We start from the raw sequence: 20109 nt of genomic DNA, 5'->3' as shown, positions 1-20109 counted from the left end.
TGGAAACTAGGTTTTAACTATAACTACCTACTATTCAATATTTCTGTACTTACCTGTGCATGTGTAGGAGTCGATAGATTTGTACTTTTTTTATGTACATATAGTTTTAACATCAATATTTTTAACATTGATATTCTATCAGTGAACCAGAGTGTAAACCGCTACATATTTTTTATGCTACATATTAAATATAGTAAATGTACCATTGCATCATAGAAACATGAGGATACAGACTGAAAAACTTAATAAAGTCTCTGTTTAGGTGTATGCATATTCTTTTAGTTTGCTTTCACTTATGTTAAATTACATGCAATTACATTAAATGAAATTTCATGCTATATTATTGAGAAGCATGTTTCATCAGGTTAGTCATGCTCTTTATTTGGGCTGTAGGCCATAAAAGAAACATGCATTTTAAAAAATGCATTACGATACAACATTGGTATAACTGTGTGCAATATACATAAACAATAAAATAGCCAACTGGAATGTACCCCAATCTAAACTTAGGTAGCTACACAACATTTTCCCTACATTTGTCCTACCTTGCTCTGTATAATGGTTCTTGCACTTTCCTTAAACCCAGTTATGTGACAAATACATGTTGATCTGTTTTCTTGAAACTTGACTCATTTATTAGGCATGAGGATTCTTATAAAAGTCCCTGCACATGATACACATGACAGGATTAACATACTCTGTATAAAAGTCATGGTCATATTTATCCTAGGGCGAAAGAACTACTTTGCATAGTTGCAGGTATTGATTTAGGCTTATTTACATAATCGTACTCACAACATATCCATTATGTATGGAACCCCGTGGCTATCTTTGTGGTATAAAAGAACCATACCAACACTAGATAGTCAGAGGAGAATATTCCACGTCGACACTACACGCCGAGTTTGTCCAACTCAAGACCAAGATGGGGTACTTTGTTCTCTCCCATATGGTAATAAGGTTGGCTCCTTACTAGAGGATTCTTGGCTCCTAACACTCACATACTTGCTAGGTACACTTAGGTAATTTTAGGAAGGGTTTGCATATTTGGAGTGAGCTTGATTACTGTAATCTATCTATATGCCTTCATATATTCATTATTTTAGCACCATGGTAGAATTAAATCTTTTATTTACTCTGTTGGTGCTTATAATCTTATAGATTTGCTTTTGTCCAATGATTGCTGCAGCAACATGCTTTATACTAGTATGACATTGATTCAACAAATGCTTATTGAAAATTTCCCCATTGTTTAGTCTGTGTATCTCTTTGAGACTAAGTGGGCACGATTCACTGAGCGAAAAGTAGTGTACTGTTTTCACGATCCCTGAAGGATCAAATGGTTGTCATGTTCGATAGTTGCCAGAAACTATTCGCTCCTTGGTAAGGTTAGGGGGCTAATGGTGGGACTGTGAGCTAGCAGGTCTAAAGGATAACATATTCTTTGGGGTATCTGGAATCAATCCCATAGTTTATGTTGTCTAAACACTCAGGATCCTATGTATTTTTAGGAACTACATGACACTACGTACGTCTTATCAATACATTAAAATTAGTTAAAAACTATCAATAAAATATTATCTATAAATGTCTAAAAACAAAGGAACCACTGGACAATAAGGGAAAGGCCTTGATTTTCAGCGGCTGAGTACTAAATCCATCAATTATATGCAAGGCACCAGAGCACGCATTGTGCTAAGTGATTAGACTTAAAGGTTTTTTTGAGCATCGACTCAAACATTTTTCCAAGCGAGGTCCTTCTAACAGTTGTACATCTCATAAAAATAAATCTCTCCTCATGTGCCACATGGCAAATAGACACCTAGAGACTTTACAAACTGTGCGCTTGCTAGTGTTGGTTTTATAAAATTCTGCTGAACTCCATGCACTGTGTGGTTCTCAGGTGCCTACAGGTTGGTCTAATCCATATGGCTATGGCCTTTCCATACCGAATACAAAAGAACGGGCGTGAGCCACTCTTTCTTTGCTAAGGCTACTTGATGGGCAGATCGCCTCAGACAGTCTATCTGATCTCACCCATTTTGATGTGATTGTACTTATTGGTCATGACCCATGCCTAAACTGTACTTCCAATTACAACTTTGAAGCCAGATTTAGTTTGAATTAATCTGACAAAAGCTGGTTTTTTTTAAGTACCTGAGGCCAGGTTCAACAGGCACACAACAGACTTGTTTTCCCTGAAGTGACACTTTAGTTCCAATTTGCTAGTTAATAAACCAGTCCCCCCATGTTCTTCCCAGAGTTTTATTAGACCCATGAGTAACAGCTTATCTCTAACATATTTAATCCCAGGAACATTTCCAGCCTTTGGATGTATCTCTTTAAGGCCAGAGTGGTAGTGGAACAGTTCGGAAACAGCCCCTAGTTTTCTCCAATACAGTAATTGTCTAACTGCAATTCTTTCTAAGATTGGCCTGAGCCCTAAATCCAGCCTTAACAGAACCTGGGGGTACTAACTGGAAGGCCTAGACACTTTCTTAGGGGTTTTAAAGCCCCATGTCCTCAGAGCTTGACACTGTAAAAAGTCATGTCCAGTACTTGAAAAGTTTATTTCTGCACCACTGTTGTGAAAGCTTTAAAAAAGTAGCACCAGTGGATAACCCACCAACAACAACCCACAAACAACATGTTTCTCTATTTTAATTCTTTGTTTATAGATGTTCGGGTGCCCATTCTAACTTGTCATTCAGTGTGATGCCTAAATACTCAAACAAAGGACCTGCTCTAGCTTTCACCCAGGCAAGATGGGTTTGGGATGTGTTTTAAGGCGCAGGTTAAAAACCATGTTCTTCACCAATTATGTGAGTGGACTTCGATGTTCACAGAATATTGCCACCCCTAAACGCTATCAACACTTATTGAGGAAATACTTATATACTTTAATGCTAATTTAGTACAAACAGGACAGCCTCTCATGACCTGTTGTGCCGTGTCAATGGCAACCACACTCATTGCAGCTTTTCAAGTGACTCGTCAAAGAAGTACAAACAGGTTTATTTTCATCCCTAACACCATTGCCACCATTGCATAACTGTTCTCCATCATCTATCCCCACTGATAGGCATCAAAGAGTACTGCTATATCCATGCAATCGCTGTACCTAGAAATTAGCTGTTGCTGGAGAGTCCACATGGAGTGTCCCTGTCATTTTCAATCTAATTAATGTGGTTAGACAAATGGGCAAGATTTGATGAGGGGAAGGTGGCATCAAATCAAAATAGGATAGGAGTCAAACTAGAAAATGGTGAGACAATCTTACCTAGTTATGAATGCTTAAGCCTTCAAGTAGGATCTAGAGTTGTCTGTCTCCTGGTTCTGTCAGTAAAGTCAAGGTCCACCTCACCTTAAGTGACAGTCTATAGTCTTTCCTTTTCCATCTGTGAAGCTCTGCGTCCATTGGAGATGATTCCAACAATTTCAAGACATTTTCCAGGTAGTCAGTCATCAAATTATTTGGATTTGCTTTCCATGGTGAGTAGCATAAATGTTACAACAGTCTATATATGATGCCTCACGTCTTCAGCAAATGTTGCAAGTAAAGAAAGTTTCTATATTTGTGGAAGTGTTCCGTGAGAAATCCATAGAGGCATGTACCTTATGGATCTGGGATAGAAAGGGCTCATTCTTCATTTTGGTCATATTGATTACTGGTTTGGCATTTTGATGCCCAAGACTGGACCTTGATCTTCAACCAGGGACCACCAGTGACTAAAAGGGCTAGCTGGAAAGTTCCCCTGAATAGAGTCTCAGGGGCAGAAAAGGCTTCCAACCACTTTGAACCTAGCACCTGAATTCTCCCTGTTATGGGTCTTGACCCCAGCTGGTAACACTTCAGTCCTGGAACTTTGGAAGTGGGCTCAAGGTGTTCTACCAGTACAGTGGTGGTCCTAGCAGAACACATACAGCATGGCACTTTGTCCAAAGCTCCTTGGAACTGCTGCTGGGTGATGCATTATTGACACAGGACTTGACACTGCTTCCCAACAGCTCCTGGGAACAACTGGAGCCTGATGCATCTTGACATTGAACATCCCATTGTAGCGACTCAGATACATCAGAAATGCTACTGTGTAATGCAGCTCGAAGCAGAGCTCACATGCAAACCCTGCACCTCATCATAACCATCACTGTGTGACATAACTCAGTGCAGACCCCTGCATCTCAATCCCACTGCTCATAAGAACCGCGGCTGCATGGCGCATCCTCTGCCAGGGCCCTCACAACACTTTTCAACCCTGATTTAAGGTGCTCTGTTCAGTGGCCTAACTCGACCCCTCTACTTGACCAGCGCTAGATAACCACATTTGGCATGTTGTGCTGATAAGCACTGCTTTTTTCTTTATTATTTAAAATTGCATCCCTCCAGTTTTGTTCTATTTATTGAAATAGTTGTTGTGGTTTTGTGTTTTACCTTCTTTCACATTTGAAGTGAAGCAAAAATACTTTTGAATTGCCTCAAAGGTATGCCTTACTGCTTTTGTGCCAAGCTACCAAAGAGTTAATCATAGGTGAAATTTGGGGATTGCTTGTGTTTCAGCCTGAAAAGAATTGTGGTTGCTGCTTAAGTAGAGTTTCTCCTCCCTCAACCAGTAACCTAGTTTCCAACACCTACTGCATGCATTAACCACGTACCATGCAAAAGGGTTATTGCTTTAGTGTATATATTGTACTGTTTATTGTGCTTGAGGATTGCTTGACAAAATAGGATTAGAAGTATAGATACAGGTGGCAGGGTTAGATATGGCCCTACTGTAAAAATGGTTTAGTATTTCATATTTATCAATTAAGTACAGTTGTATTATATTTGATGGACACCCTTTAAAAGCCAGTCTTTATTGGGCACTATATAGGAAGCCCAATAGTATCGTTTTATGTTGACGAGGGAACAGCTTACTAGGTTTTTTGTTCAGATTTAAACTTTGTGAGAAGACAAAGTATATTACACTTCCAGTATCTCTTCAGAGATTGTGCTACAACCACACCCAGTTGATGGGAAAAGTCGCATGCCACCCAAAGCCCGTTTTTTGCAATACCATATATCAGGTTGCCCCTATCCTGTACAAGAAAGTATTTGCTCTATTTCACCTATTTCCATAAATAGTATGAATTTCTATGAGGTGTGAAATTGTTGTATTTGCTTGTGAAACAAACAGAAGTATATCTTCAGCATATAAGACTATCCTATACTCTCCACCATTGTTACCTGAATTCCAACACCCAGGAGTCTTGAGGAACCAAAGCCTTCAAGGGTTCAACCACCGAGGCAAACAAAAGGGATCATGCCCAAAGTACTGCAAGGCGCCACTCTGAATGGGAAATGACTTTAAATCTAACCTGCTCCCATGGGGCGTCGGCGAGGGTTTCAATAAATCTAATGAAGAATGATGCATTCTGCATTTTGCGAAGAGCTTTCTGCATAAATATCCAGTGCATATGTTCGAAGGGTCATTTCTACGCCAACCGGTAGCAGCATGCTATGCTTGCATGCAAGGAGAATGACGTGGATACACTTTATGCAATAACTGGGTCCCTTATTGGGCATAAAGCCATTTAATTTTCATACGTCAGAGAGTGAATCACTTTGACTAATCAAGAGGCCTTCATCTTAGCAAGTATATTTGACTCAAAATTGATCAGTGAAATAGAGCAATACAATGTACTCTTATCTAGAGCCCTACCTGGCTCGAGAACAGCACTGAGGCAGTACAAAACCAAGGCCTCACCTACCTAGAGAAAATTCTTTGCCAGTCCTGAAAAGACTCACACACATCCTGCGATACACTAAACCAGATCCAGAGGAAGGGTGTTATTTTAGATTGATCCTAAAGCATGGAATGACCTTCCACCACACATCAGAACCTACTCCTCTCTTTCTAAATACTACTAGTGGCTAAAGATCTGGCTGTTCAATTAACCTGTCTATCATGGTTAGGGCCAGGCACAAGCACATTCTCAGCTCCAGGATATTGTCATGGGTAATAGTGTGCTTTACAAATACAAATAACATAGCATAACAGTGGTTTTCCTGAAGCCTAATTATAGAAGGTCTTTAAATGTGAAATTAGAAGTGAGAAATAGTTTTTAAAGAATGTTAATGGAAAGTCATTAGGGTTAGGAGTCTTGTCAGAGACCAGTGCAATAATGGCCTGTTGAATTTCCTCTTCTCAAATGGGGAGGTCTAACTTGTCGAGTTCTGCTACAGAGAAAGTCCTTGTTACAAGGTCACCCACCCACAATAGGATTCCCTCTTTATGGGACAGGGGGTAGTTTATGAACTTAACATGCTCTAATAGTGTAAAGAAACTTCATTTGTAGTATCATTTACTGCCTGTATCAAAAAGACTCTTCTAAGTATTCATTGCCCATTAGCAAGCCAGTAGCACAGTTTTCCAGCTTTGTCACCCATCTAATAAACTCTACAGAGTGTAGAGACAACTCATTCTGCCCGAAACAAGGTGTTGTTATCTATTGGAGACCCGTACCAAGTCATATGTGTGTTTGGTACACAATACACCTGCGGGGTATCAAGTTTTCTATCTGTAGAGGTGATGTTATATAATGTGCTTGCCCTGTGTGCAGACTAAAATTAGGGAAACTGTTTTTCTAAAAATAAAAAGTATGAGAACATCATGCCTCTCAGATCCCCCACACTTCCACCACTGTTTCTCAAGAAGACTTTTGTAGGATTTTAGGTTGCGTTGTGTAGTTTCTGAGTTTTGGGCTTTTTTAAATTAATAAATGGTTAAACAATCCAGTATAGGAGAGTACTATTCCAACTCCAGTCTGTGCGAACACTAGGGAAGGTGTTGCATTTTTTATCCAACAACCCCCCCTCCGCAAGTCTTTGTTCCGACTTGTGGAGTAATGGTATACGGAATCACAATGCAGTCATTGTTTACATTGGGACGAGTGTGCTCAGACGTGAGCCCCGTGCTCTCCATGCCACTGAAATAAAGCTATCCTGGCTGATGAGGGCTGAAAGCCCAAAACCGGTCCCAGGATACCTTAGGACCTGGCTTGGCAGTTCGGGCTGGGTTGTTCCAACGGGGCACAGGGACAAGACGGATTTGCATATGGCTGGGTTCAAACTGGAATGGCATGGTGAGCAAAGAAACTATGGTTTTAGGCCCAGATATTTGTACTGGGGTGAATGTATGGCATTGTTCTGCATTCTGTCCATCAACTGTTGTTTTTGCAGCAGTGTCTTCCCAGAATATAGAGTCCACAATATTGTCTGGACAAAATATCATGTAAAGAATATGGAGCACACAAATATCACAAAGGTAAGCTGCTATGTGTACGCAAAGGTTTACTATACTTAACTCCAAATACATGTATCTTAAAAATATACATATCTTGAAGGTATATATGTTGGAGTTAAGACTAGCAAATCTACACTATACTGTTCTTGATATTTTTATCCTCTATATTTGTGACACGATAATATGTGCACACAACATTTTTGTCCTTGATAGTATGTCAGTGATACGATACAACAACACTGAAACTAACATGGACACACTCAAATTGGGATACTGATAATGCCACATAGACAATGACACAGAAACACTTAGAAGGGGTAACTGACGATGGAACAGGCACAGATAAAATGATACCAGGGCTTGCTACACAGATATGGAAATAGTGGCACATAATTCTAGAACACTGACCGACCAAAGAAACAGAGGACCACTGAATGCACTAACCCTGACCTAAAATGATCAAATACTGCTACAGAGCCAACAACACAAAGGCACCGGTGATGGGATGATTATATAGGGATTCTGTGACACATAGATATCGACAAGAATAGTAGGAATTGAGTTGTCAGAAGGACACCAGCATGAAAGCACTTGCACTGTCTTACCGGCACTGCCACATCCAATATTAACACACCAACTGGCAGGAAGGAAAAAGACACTGGCGCACCAACATCTAGCATACCTATAATTATAGGAATGGTATGGACACATGGATATTGACAATGGGATACTGAGACTAATATGTATGTATTGATAGAGGAACACAGATATATAAAATGACAAAGGAACAATAGCTTAGATATTGGACAGTCCAACACTGCCACTGAGACACAGCTAGGGATACGAAAGACACTAACACTGCGACAAGAAATCTTACATGGGGACCCTAGGACAATGAAACAAAGATTCATATGAGGATTTTGGCACAGGAGCCCTAAACTTCCAAAGTGACTGATGTGAACCTGCAAAACCGAAATGTTTATACCAGGATATGGCATTTTTGATACTGAAAATGGGACACTAAAAGAAGAATTGTAATAGCAACTAACAATTGGAAATTAGCATGGCAACATTGACACCCTGACATGGGGACACTGAGACACATGCCCATTGACACAGGTCCTGCAATGTACTCAGGGTCACTGATAATGGGACAATGGAAAACAAGGACATTAATGCGAGAACACAAAGACTAGGCTAGTGAGATAGACAGGAGACTAGTGAGACTTGGTCCACTGACATAATAACAAGGAAGTAAAGGAGACTCAGTAAACCTGGGCATGGCTAAACAATACTGCTCTTTAACAGTCAAAGCACACAGAATGCATAATGTTGGCAAATGTTGCTCATCACAGGAACCTCCTAAGTGTTATTCTAGAGCTAATAAGGCCATCTAAACCATAACACCAAAATGACCTGTCAAGCCATTTCAAAATAAGACATTAAATGTGAGGTCCCAGAATACAACTTTTTTGTCCATCATTGGAAGAAAGCTAAATGTCACAATGGCAAAAAGGGGGTGTTGGGGTAGTAGGCTATTTTTGCTATATATGGTGAATGAGTTAGTCGCCTTACCTTATTGGATGTATCTTCTTCGCCCTTTCAATTGCAGCTGCCCAGTCAGTTTTGAAGCAATGTGCAAACAGGCAGATCTGTGACTGGAGGGTGAGTGTCTGAAAAGTGTCAGCCCTCCATTTATCATCTCCTTGTGTTTGCTTTGTTCGCCCTAAGTTGGCAGGGCATGCCCACATGGGGGTCTCTTGCTCAGTTTGCCACTAGATTCAAGCTAGCATGGCTGATGAGAGGAGTTACCCCGAAACCGGTCCGAGGATGCTTGTTTTTGGTCCAGGGAAGACCTGGTTTGGCAGTTTGGGCTGGCCTATTCCAATGAGGAATAGGGTCAAGACTGATTTGTATATGGCTGGGTCTGAACTGGGGTGCAAAGGGAGCTAAAGAACGATAATGATTGTCTGAAAAGTTTCAGCACTCCATCCATCACCTCCTAATGTTTGTTTCTTAGCCCCAAGTTGGCAGTATATGCCCAAATGTGGGTCCCTTGCTCACTGTGCCACTGGATTCAATCTAGCCTGGCTGATGACAGGTAATATTCTGAAACTGAAGGGTCCTGCCATTGTGGATCTACTGTAGTAAGTTATTTCGTGCAAGCTCTCTTCCTCCACATTGCATGTGACGCTTCTTGACAGGGCTGGTGTGGCATCTCATGCCTGGTGTAGTCTCTTTATAGTTACTCGAACGGTCGAGAAGTGATTTGTGATCCTGGAGTACCTTGGTGTCTCTCTCTTTTTTTCTCTCCCCCCTTTTTTTGGTTGAGCATACGTGAATAATCTTTGTATGCTTCATAGCTTCTGATTTGTCTTTGTAGAGAGGTGGAGGTTTCTTTATCCTTTCACATAGGTTTAGCGTTTTGTTTCTGGGGGCACGCTATGGTTTCTGTGATACCCTCCTTTCCACTCTTTATTCAATATTATTTTTTACACATACATTGTTTCTTTTTGCTGGTGATGGAGTTGGTTTCTGGGTGATGAGGACGCAGAGATCTATACGGATTATCACAAGATGTTACACATCTCGTTGTATGTATTGCTTCATGTTTGTTTCACCCTGTCCTGAGGAGGCCCGATTTGTTGAAAGCCGAAACACGACCGCGTTGACACTTTCCAGAAAGAGGAGTGTATTTTCAACTATTAATTAGAGTGGAACTATATCTTTTTGACACAGTTTGTATATTTTGGTTCTACATTGTTTGTTTTGAACCAACTGTGTCCGACTACCTTGCAGTGTACTTCCTAGAAATAATAGGAGGACACCTAACTCTTTGGTTCAATAATTTCCCTGAGTGAAGATGGTTTTGTTTATGATTATGTGCTGTTTGTAATAATTTTGTTTATTATGTCCTTTAATGTTGTATATAGTTGTGTACATATGTATGTATATTTGTGTAAAATGTAAATTTGAAGTCGACTAAAACTGCTGAAGAATGTTTCTATGTGATTATGATAAATTACATTGTATAATCACGTTCTCCATTATTTGTGATGGTATACTCATTGATGAAGTAGTAGGTTTAGTGGACTAGTGCCACCTGTATAGGAGAATTAATAGTCTCATACTGCCGAATTAACTTTTTCAGATATTTATGCCTCCTTTGCCAATTCCCTAGTTTGCCTGCTTTTATTTTGAAACTGGGCACAGGATGCGTGTTTCTGGTTCAGGGAAGACCTGGCTTGGCAGTTCAGGCTTGACTATTCCCAGGAGGAATAGGTTCAAGACTGATTTGCATATGGCTGCGTCTGAACGGGGTTAGTGAAGTGAACTAAATAATGATTATGGATTCAACACAGATCTGTGACTGTGGTTAAGTGTCTGAAAAGTTTCAGCTCTCCATCCATCTTCTCCTTGTGCTTGCTTTGTCCGCCCTAAGTTGGCAGGGTATGCCTGGACATGGGTCTCTGGCTCACTCTGCCACTCGCTTCAAGCCAGACTGGATGATGAGGGGTGTTACACCAACACTGGCCACAGGATGCTTATTTTTGGTCCATGGAAGACCTGGCTTAGCAGTTCAGGCTGGACTATTCCTATGAGGAATAGGGTCAGGACTGATTTGAATACGGCTGGTTCTGAACTAGAGTGGTGAAGTAAGCTGAAGAATGATGATGGACTCAACCCAGATCTGTGTCTGGGGGAGTGTGTCTGAAAGGTTTCAGCACTCCATTCATCATCTCCTTGTATTTGCTTTGTTTTGATTACACACCATGCTTCTATTTCCAACCACCCAACACTCCTGTTTCCTGTTGCTATTTTTAAGGTTATTTCCATCCTTTTGTTCCTCCTTTATTGCTGTGTTCCTAACTTTCCCTTTGTTCTTCTTTCTCTCTTTGGTCTTCTTTCTCTCTTTGGTCTCAGTCAAGGTCTGATGACAGAACAAATGCACTTCTCCACAAATTAGAGCTTTTGCCCACCACTCAAAATATTCTGTGCACATTAAGCACATGGTTCAAGGTCCGGAATGGTGGAGGGGTGGTTTTCAAGTTACTTATTACTTCTTCGACAAGTGAATCATGAACAGCAGGAGACTCTCAAAGTAACTCTTGCTCTTCCAATGCCCTAGGTCACCATAACCCTACCATGCCAACCTATTCTGCTAACTGTTCCATCAAGGTCTTTCCTGCATCAACCAGGTAGGGAAAGAGTAATACTAGCCCACACAAACCTTGCATCCACGACCGCTTTTTCTAGGGGCAGTCCAAAGGTCACAATCTGCAATGTTTGGAAGCACAGTGTTGTCACACACTGCTGCTAAAACATGGCTCTCACTTTTCGTCAATCCTCGGTCAGAGCCTAAATTCTGTTTAGAAAACTAGTAAAATCCCACTTGTTTAACCAGCAGTAGTTTGTTTGTTTACAGTATGCATTTACTGCTTATAAGTAGAGAGTCTACTCGGTAAATGGTGTCTGCTCTAGAAGTAGGTTCTGTGCACAATAGATCACAGAGTGAAGTGCGGGAATGCAGAGCTAATTTACAGTAGCTCTATGGCTTTTTATACACCTTCATGTCTGTATTTTCATAATTGTTTCTCACTGTATTTAGGGGGGACTTCTGACTTTAAATCCTACTCAGTTGTCTTCAGTGTTTTTTTTAGCAAAATACGCCTAGAAATGCTGCATTTGCCACACATGTCAAAAAAGATGCCCATGAGAGAACGTTCATTTTTAGCAATTGCACTTGTAGGATGTTCTTTGAGAACACCACTTGACAAACACTTTACAATATTTACTCTTACTGGTTCACTATGCTTTAGGTGAACCAGTTTGGAATATAACCATGGGGCCCTACAAGCTTGTGCTCAACTTCTGTTGAGTATGAGAGGGTATCAAGGCGTGAGAAGGGTCGAGGGAAGGAATGAGTGGGAAAGCAGGATGAGAGAAGAAGGAGAGCAACAGAGGGTGTATCAGGAATAATCAAATAGGGAACTAGGGTGACTGAATATCTGGAGGTGGGACATTCTATGTTGAAACAAAAATTTTGAAAAAGAGTGGGACATAATCCAGTGAAATCGTTTTCTCATCATGAAGTTGAAACTGTCAAGATTCACTGAGTTGCAGAACCAATCCCCAAAGACAGTTTCCTGCAGACCACCAAGCACAGGAAAGATGTCATAGGGGTCTATGCAAAGCGGAGATCCAAAAGTCGCAGAGTGAGTGTGATCTCACAAAGACTTTAGCAACTTTTCTGTCTGACGCTTTATAGTTCTTGTCAGGACAATCCTGCACTCCTGCACTCTTCATTCAGATGGTTCTTAAGCTGATGGACAGGCAATTGAACTAATGCCTGAGAGACATTAAGTGAAGAAGGCTAACAAAAGCCCCTTTCTGCATATATATATATATATATGTGTATGCTGTGTTTGGAGTATTGAATCAATCAATTGTGCAAAATATATTTTGAAACACACTGTATCAATGTGTCCACAACAAAACTATTTAGTCATTTTCATTTCTAAAATTAGGGTCAAAGATTAACAACATAAATAACGTTAGTATATTTTAAGGTGGAAGAGTGCCCATTTAATTTGTTCTGTCTAGATTAAGAACCTGGGTTGACAACATTGCCATCCTCAAAGAAACAGAACACTTTTTGTGGCCTTACCTCATTTTATCTGCAAAAGGTACTGCATCAAAGATCTCTTTGTACTCAGATCGCATTATTTCAACTCTTTCACTGCCGCGTTCACATAAGAGAAAGTTGAAAGCCTGCAAACAAACATGCACTTTTGTGAATACATGGACCTGTCCATTCTCCATGAGTAGTACAATAAGTCGAGTGTACATCTTGAATCTCAGTTACCAATGTTTATTGAACCTAATCAAAATGACATGATGACCAAGGCCTAGATATATCAAGCCTTTTGCGAATCGCAAAGGCCGAAATTCGCGAATTTTGCGACTCCTTAAATGCTATGTATGTAGCATTTTCAATTGCGAATTTTGGTTAAGAAATTGCAAATTAACACCAACTTGTACTTGATGTTAACTTGCAAATTCTTTTAAAAATGCACAATTTGGCATTTTTGAAGGTGGCATGTGACGCACACACATGCCCATATGGCATGTATGTGCGCCATATGCACACACATGTACATTTCAGGGGTGCAGCAGGGTGTCCTTGAAATTATTCTCAAATTGCGATTAGCAAATTGAGAATCGCAAATTGAGATTAAATTCAAAATCATTCCTATGGGCCTTCTGGCCCATAGGAATGAATGGGAAATTATTCCTCAATTGAGAATTTGCAAATTGTGAATTCGCAAATAAGGAAGATTAAGAAGTCGCTAAAAAATAGCAATTTTTTACCTACATCCCATTTTGCGATTTCTAAATAGCGATTCCTTAAAAATCGCTATTTAGAAATCGCAAAATGGAATCGTGATACATCTGCCCCCAAGTCCCTCAGTGACAGCAACCCCATAAACTATTGTGCCAATATTTTCCTAGTGCCCTCTGGTTGTATGAAAAAATATTGTGTAAATATGATAATACAGTAATATTGGATCAAGAATGAGTTTACATTTCATATTGAAACTAGGCAATTATCACAAAAAGTATTCTGAACAAGAACATTGCCAATAACCCAATTACTATCAGAATATATCCATATATTGCATCATATGTAATGCATTTGAAATAATATATATATATATACGTATAGTTTAAAACATTGATACAATTTATAAAGAACTGAAAAATACATTACAACTATGAATAATACTTAAACTTAACATATATATCCAATTCCCTTTAAATGAAAATTTTTAAAATGTAAATTAGCATAAAAATATTGTTTCTATAAATGATATATACATTAAAAAAATATTCAGATTCATATTGAAGAACTGTAGAGAAACTTGTGGACTTTGAGAGAGTCAGATATACTATTCTAGATCCAATTTAAGTAACAGTAGGGAAAGTGTTGCACTTTTCAGGGGTAATATTTACTATTACCACTCCTCCATAAGCAAAAGTAGAGAAAGTCTGAATTTTTGGAGGGGTTAGATTTGCTATTAGCACTCCAGAATAGGCAACAGTAGTTCAAATGATGGACTTTGGAGGCGTTAGAATTACTTACTATTCCCACCCCAATCGAACAGTAAAAGTGCTGTACCTTAGAAGTGGTAAATTTACTATACCCACTTAAACATACTAAATAGCAGGGGAATGGCCAGACTTGGAAGTATTTAGGTATACTGTTACCTTTGGAACTTAAGCTAAAGCAGGGAAAATGTTGGGTTTAGTAAAGGTTTGAATTACTATTGCTAGTCCAATCTGAACAACAGTACGGAAAGACAACCTGCTCTTGTCCCACCTGTATTCACCCAAGCCACTGATTGATGGCTGATGAAGAAAACAGTGAGGGTTGTAGGTACTGGGAGAAGAAAGGAAGAATTGGAGTAATGAAGATTGCCTATAAGCAATCCATGCATTACCTTTTCTTTTCCGTTCTGCTCCAATTCATTATATTCGAGGTCTACACAAGGCAGACTGGGGCATATTATCAAGGGGGTTTATCTCCGCTTTTTTGGCTTTAAAAGCCAAGAAAGCGAAGATAAAATTATCTCCCAATTACCTAGCTGTCGCAAACACCAGTTAGCGACAGCTAGTAGGAGATAGCAACCATCTTGGGCCCCGCTTTGCATGTCAGTGATATTTATCTCTAATGGCATGCAAAGTGGGCGTGCCAAGATGTTAGCATCTGAAAACAGTCGCTAACATCGCTATCTACTATTACCAACTTTTGGAGATATTCGCGCTAAGCGCGAATATCTCCAAAAGCTAACACCTGCCCCTGAGCAGTTCTTAGCCATGTTATCCAATGGTAGGTGGATAACAAGGCTAAGAGCATTAGCTCGGCAATGCATGAATATCGCTGACTATTCAGCAATATTCATGCATTTCGGCCGATTTTTATTGCTTAGGAGATAAACCTTGATAATAGCAAGGTTCCTCAGCGATAAAAATCGCCGCAGCTGGGCGATAAAAAAATCGCCGCTAAACCAACATAGCGATAATTATCGGTAGTTGTTGGTAATATGCCCCACTATTCCTTCATCAGACCATCTGAATAAAAGTAGAAATAATGAACTTACCATTTTCCACAGAACAAAGTTACCTCTAGAAAGTTTAACAACATCAGAACTGACAGGGCACAAGAAAGAATAGGAAGTAGGGAAGAAAGAAGGATGTCCTATGGGTAGTCCCCATGTATGTAATAAAAAGATAATAAAGGCTTTGGAAGTGAGGGATTCATGCCTGTGAATGAGTAGTCACTCAAAAGTAAGTACTTGGATGACGAAGGAGAAGAGGAGGTAATAGCATTTTTCCTCTTGCACATTGCAGTGTAGAAAATCTGACTGTTGTACTTTCTTGCATGAAAAGCTAGTTCATCTGGGGCGTATCATGATGGGCTTGTCACAGCACTGAGCCAGGTACATGTTTTATGTAATGGCTGACATTATAATGAATTCATTCAACTTCATATAGTCTCAGTTAGTGTAAATTTGTAAATTTAATCTTTATTGTTTAGTTAATTAAAACCATAGCAATTTGATTTACATCATACAACCGTTACTAAAATATTTAAGATTCACTTTAAAAAGGAAAAAGAAACATTTAGTAAGAACAAGAGTTAAAACTAGATTATTTTCCTTCGGATCAAGATTAAAACAGTCAGGCAAAGAGTAGTTCATTAACAGTCAAAATCTTCCTATCATTTTAGACGTTTCTCGAATGCCTGCAAGAACTTAATCAGCTTGCAATGTATTTGAGGGGCAGTCGCATTCAAGCCTCCAATAATGGCAGATGTACATGTTCGTAGCCTTTCAATCCGGAAGATATGCTATAAAAAATATGTCCGTTCCTTGGTCAACATCTTGCAATGACAAATTATATGTATTAGATCTTCTTTGGGGCTACAACATAGTCGGCATGTGACGGCAGCGTGCTGTTTCCAGGCTGGTTCTTCAGCCAGGGTTGGAAATTTACCAAATCTCAATGACATCAGCTTTTTCTTAGTAAAAATGGAATACGTTGTTTCCAAATAGAATGCTGGCTTTAGTGATTTATAACCATTGATCAACGCCCAAGAATGAGAACGATGGGAAAAAGTTTCTTTGTCCGTGACCAATGAATGAAGTTTGGACACTTTATTTAGTGCATGTTTTAATACTGGGAATCGCAGATTTTTATCCCAAAGATTTGTTGAGGCACGTTACTTTGAAAGCATATGTAAGGAATTGATTTACTTTTGATTTTTTGTGTGATTTCAACTCTTGCCATAGGTAGGTATAAAGATTATTGTTGGTTGCTCTTTACTTATTCTGGTACCACACCTTAATGTGTGAATATAGTCTGCCCAACCTTTCATTTTTTAAGCCAAATTCAAGTTGCATTTGCGCTGGTGAGGACATGATGGGTAGTCGAAGAACATTTTTTTATATATTTTAGTTATTAAACTGTTTAGTAGGTCCGCGTCCTTTCCATGCATTGCCACACTTGCATATGTCAGGGTGGGAAGAACCTTAGTCGCCATCACGATTAAAAGATGTTTTAATGATGGACCTTTCAATTTCTTCGCCAGAGTAGTTAGACCAAATATCAATGCTCCTGCTCTTTGCGTCAGATATTTCTTCTGGTCTATTAAATCATGCTTGTCATCTATAAAAAATCCCAGATATTTATAGTTTGAGACTTTCTGTAACGGTTTCCCATCTATCCAAATATCATGTTTTGAAACACGGCGATTGGTTATCAACATTGTTTTCGTTTTTGTAACGTTTAAGGCCAACTTGTTTGCCGACAGGTAAACTGTGAGTTTTTTTACTGACCTGGTTAGGCCCACCTTTGTTAGGCTCATGAGAACAATTTCATCAGCATAAGCCAGACGTGTGAGCTGTAGATCACCTAGTTTCAGAGGATATGCATTACAAGCATTTAAGTTACCGGAAAGATCTTAAATAAAAAGATTAAATAAATGAGGCGCAAGGACACACCCTTGTTTAATGCCAATCGATGTAAAGACTTTTCTCGACAGCCGTGACCCATCCACTATTTTGACTTGGGACCAGGTATCAGAATAAAATAGCAGCAAACCCCTAAGAAAACTCTCCGGTATGTCCCATGTTCTCAGTTTCGACCATAATAGGTTACGATCTACACTGTCGAAAGCGACTTGAAGATCAAAAAAACACAAGTTCATGTCCTGTTTGCTACTCATGCACTTTTCCGCTATCATAATTATGGATAGGATATTTGATGTTGTGCCAATCCCCTTTCTGAACCCTGTTTGGTTAATGGGGATCAGCTCTCTTTCACCTGTCCAAGTAACCAGGTTGTTTAAGAGAAGCGATGCAAAATATTTTGCCTCAATGTCCTGCAACGCTATTAAACGATAGTTAGTCGGATTTGATCTTTCACCACCTTTATAGATTGGCATGAAAATGGATCCTTGCCAGCTTTCAGGTACTCTGTTGCAGGTTTGCACATCAGCAAACAGTTTGACCAGACGTGGACCCCAGAATTCTGGTGCATATTTGTACGCCGCTTGAGGGATGCCGTTCGGGCCTGGCGCCGCATTAGATTTCGCTTTTTTGATTATTTTAATTATCTCTTCTGCTGCATATGGATTATTCTGGAGCTCAGAACTTGATGCATTGCGAAGATTAATAGTTGATGGCTGACTCCCTTGTTCTTTAACAGTGCATAATTTATTGTAATATTTTGGAAAAGGATCACTACCTGGAGTTTTTGTCTAGGTATCAGTAAACTTTGTCGCAAGAAACGCTGCTCACTCAGATTCCTGCACATTAGATGTAAGTGCATTACAGGGTCTTGTTAGCTGATTTATTGTTTGCCAAAATGTATTTGTGTTCCGAAGTTTTGAGCTGAAGATTAGTTTGGACCAAAAGCTGTCATTGGTTATCCTTTTTTGATCCCAGACCTTATTTTTATATGTGTTTCTTTGCGCACGAAAGGTGATCCACTGACATGCACAGCGGTCAGCAGACAGCAACTTCTTGCGAGTTCTTCTAAGTGACCTTCGCAGCTCTTGTAGCTCTTTCGAAAGTTTTCTCTGTGATCCGTCCGTGCCAGCTTTCATAACAGGTAGCTTCATATTTTGTTTTAATTTTGTCAAGAAGAGAGACCATGCATGAATCGCATTCATTGCTGCATTCAGTGTGTCCTTCATTAACATAAACCACTCGTTTTCATTTGTGTTGGACCAGTTTATACTTTTCAGATTGACAGAACTTAGTTGACCTTCTAGTATATATGATGGTTGCAATCTTTCCTTGTTAAGGTTGAATTTGATGTGCTGCATTGCATGATCGCTCAACAGGGAGAACTCGAAATGAAAGCTAATTACTAAAGGAATTAATGAAAGGCTAACCATTGTGAAGTCCAAAGTTGATTGAGCATGTGGACCATAGTACGTTTTACTAGGGGGTTGGTCTTCAGGGAACCTTCCATTCAGTACACGCATACTGAGAAATTCTAGTTCTGACACTAATTGGATTGCTAGTTGGTCCTTCCGTGTTCCTGCTACACCTTGTGTCTGTTGAGGAACCCCCCAATGGATGTTATCAGCTGTTAATTTATCTTCCTCTTCCAGAGTAAGAATCAGGTTGGAATTTAAGTCGCCAGTGATTATAATATTAGATAGTGGGTCTATGGTACGTAGGTTCATGATAGCATTACACAATATCTGTGTAATGCTATCATGCAAAGAGATGGCTCTGTGACCTAATCTATTCCAGGGATCAACTACAGTTATACGAGGAGAAGCTCCCTGAGAGGTCCCGCCCTAAAGATTTCTGGGCCATCCTTCATGTGTATTTGTTGTCCCACCCTGACCTGTTATAAACTTCATGTGCGACACCTCCCCTTTTTCTTTTCTTTTTTCAGCTCAACAATTATGTGGAGGCCCTTGCTACTATCCTGATATTTGTTACTCCCAATGTTATACTGAAACTGGTGTGTTCATAGTTGCCAGCCCATAATGATGGAAAGCATGTATTGACTTCTATTTCGACCTTGTCTTGCTACTGCCTTACATAAGATGTTTATTGTTGCATCCAAGATGCACTGTAATTATACTATTGCTCTGCCTGGGAGGGAGGGGTAGAGCGGTTTGTGTGGCTTATATGACTTTCTCATTCTGTCCAAATTTGTATGCACAACTGTTTATATCTTCTTGAAATCGATAAATAAATTAAATATATATATATTGTCAGCATGTTCGGCACATAGCACAACTTTGATGTTCACGTTTGTCACATTTAATTTGAGATGACATTACTTTTACCCTGGCAATACTAGGCATTCATGTGAGTATGTCCACAGTCGCACATGATGTTGAGGTACTCACAGGGGTGTTAAGTGGACTGGGTCTCACTGGTGCTGTGCATGCCATTTATTTAAGGGTGCCTCGATATGGGTCTCTTTCGTGCTCTGTTTTGTTCCCTGCTACAGGTGGTCAGCTCTTTTAGCTGGTATGCATTGACAGCAGGCACATCGATGTGCACATGGTCACACTCCTCTCTTCTCACTGGTGGAGTGGTTACGGCATGACGTCATGCCAGGTGAGCATTGTGGAGAAGTGAAATGCTTTCAGGGTTCCTTTTGTCTCTGGAATTCACTCCTTTGGAGACTCATGTGCAACAACATCATTGTGTTGTCATCAGGGCTTTGAGTGGAAGATTTCCCATTGTTAGATGCAAGCCATAGTTGCTGCTGCTTTATCTTATGACAAACA

The 20109-nt window shown here is 39.8% G+C and overlaps 1 protein-coding gene across 4 annotated transcripts in view; it reads right to left on the bottom strand.

Annotated features, from left to right (window-relative positions):
- The window catches only part of LOC147701317 (putative methyltransferase DDB_G0268948), a 401041-nt gene that overhangs the window by 158870 nt on the left and 222062 nt on the right, over positions 1-20109 (bottom strand). For all 4 annotated transcript variants that reach the window (XR_015297446.1, XR_015297447.1, XR_015297448.1 and 1 more), the window contains exon 5: positions 12952-13055. Coding sequence is in view for 1 of the 4 variants with exons in the window: in XM_086930038.1 (XP_086786164.1) it covers positions 12952-13055 (104 nt within the window). In the remaining 3 variants the exon portion in view is untranslated. The remainder of the gene's footprint in view (positions 1-12951; positions 13056-20109) is intronic.

This window comes from Lissotriton vulgaris, chromosome 7, assembly GCF_964263255.1.
Source record: "Lissotriton vulgaris chromosome 7, aLisVul1.2, whole genome shotgun sequence".
Lineage (NCBI taxonomy): Eukaryota > Metazoa > Chordata > Amphibia > Caudata > Salamandridae > Lissotriton > Lissotriton vulgaris.
Note: the sequence above shows the minus strand (reverse complement) of the source record. Positions and strands in the feature narration are given on the sequence as shown.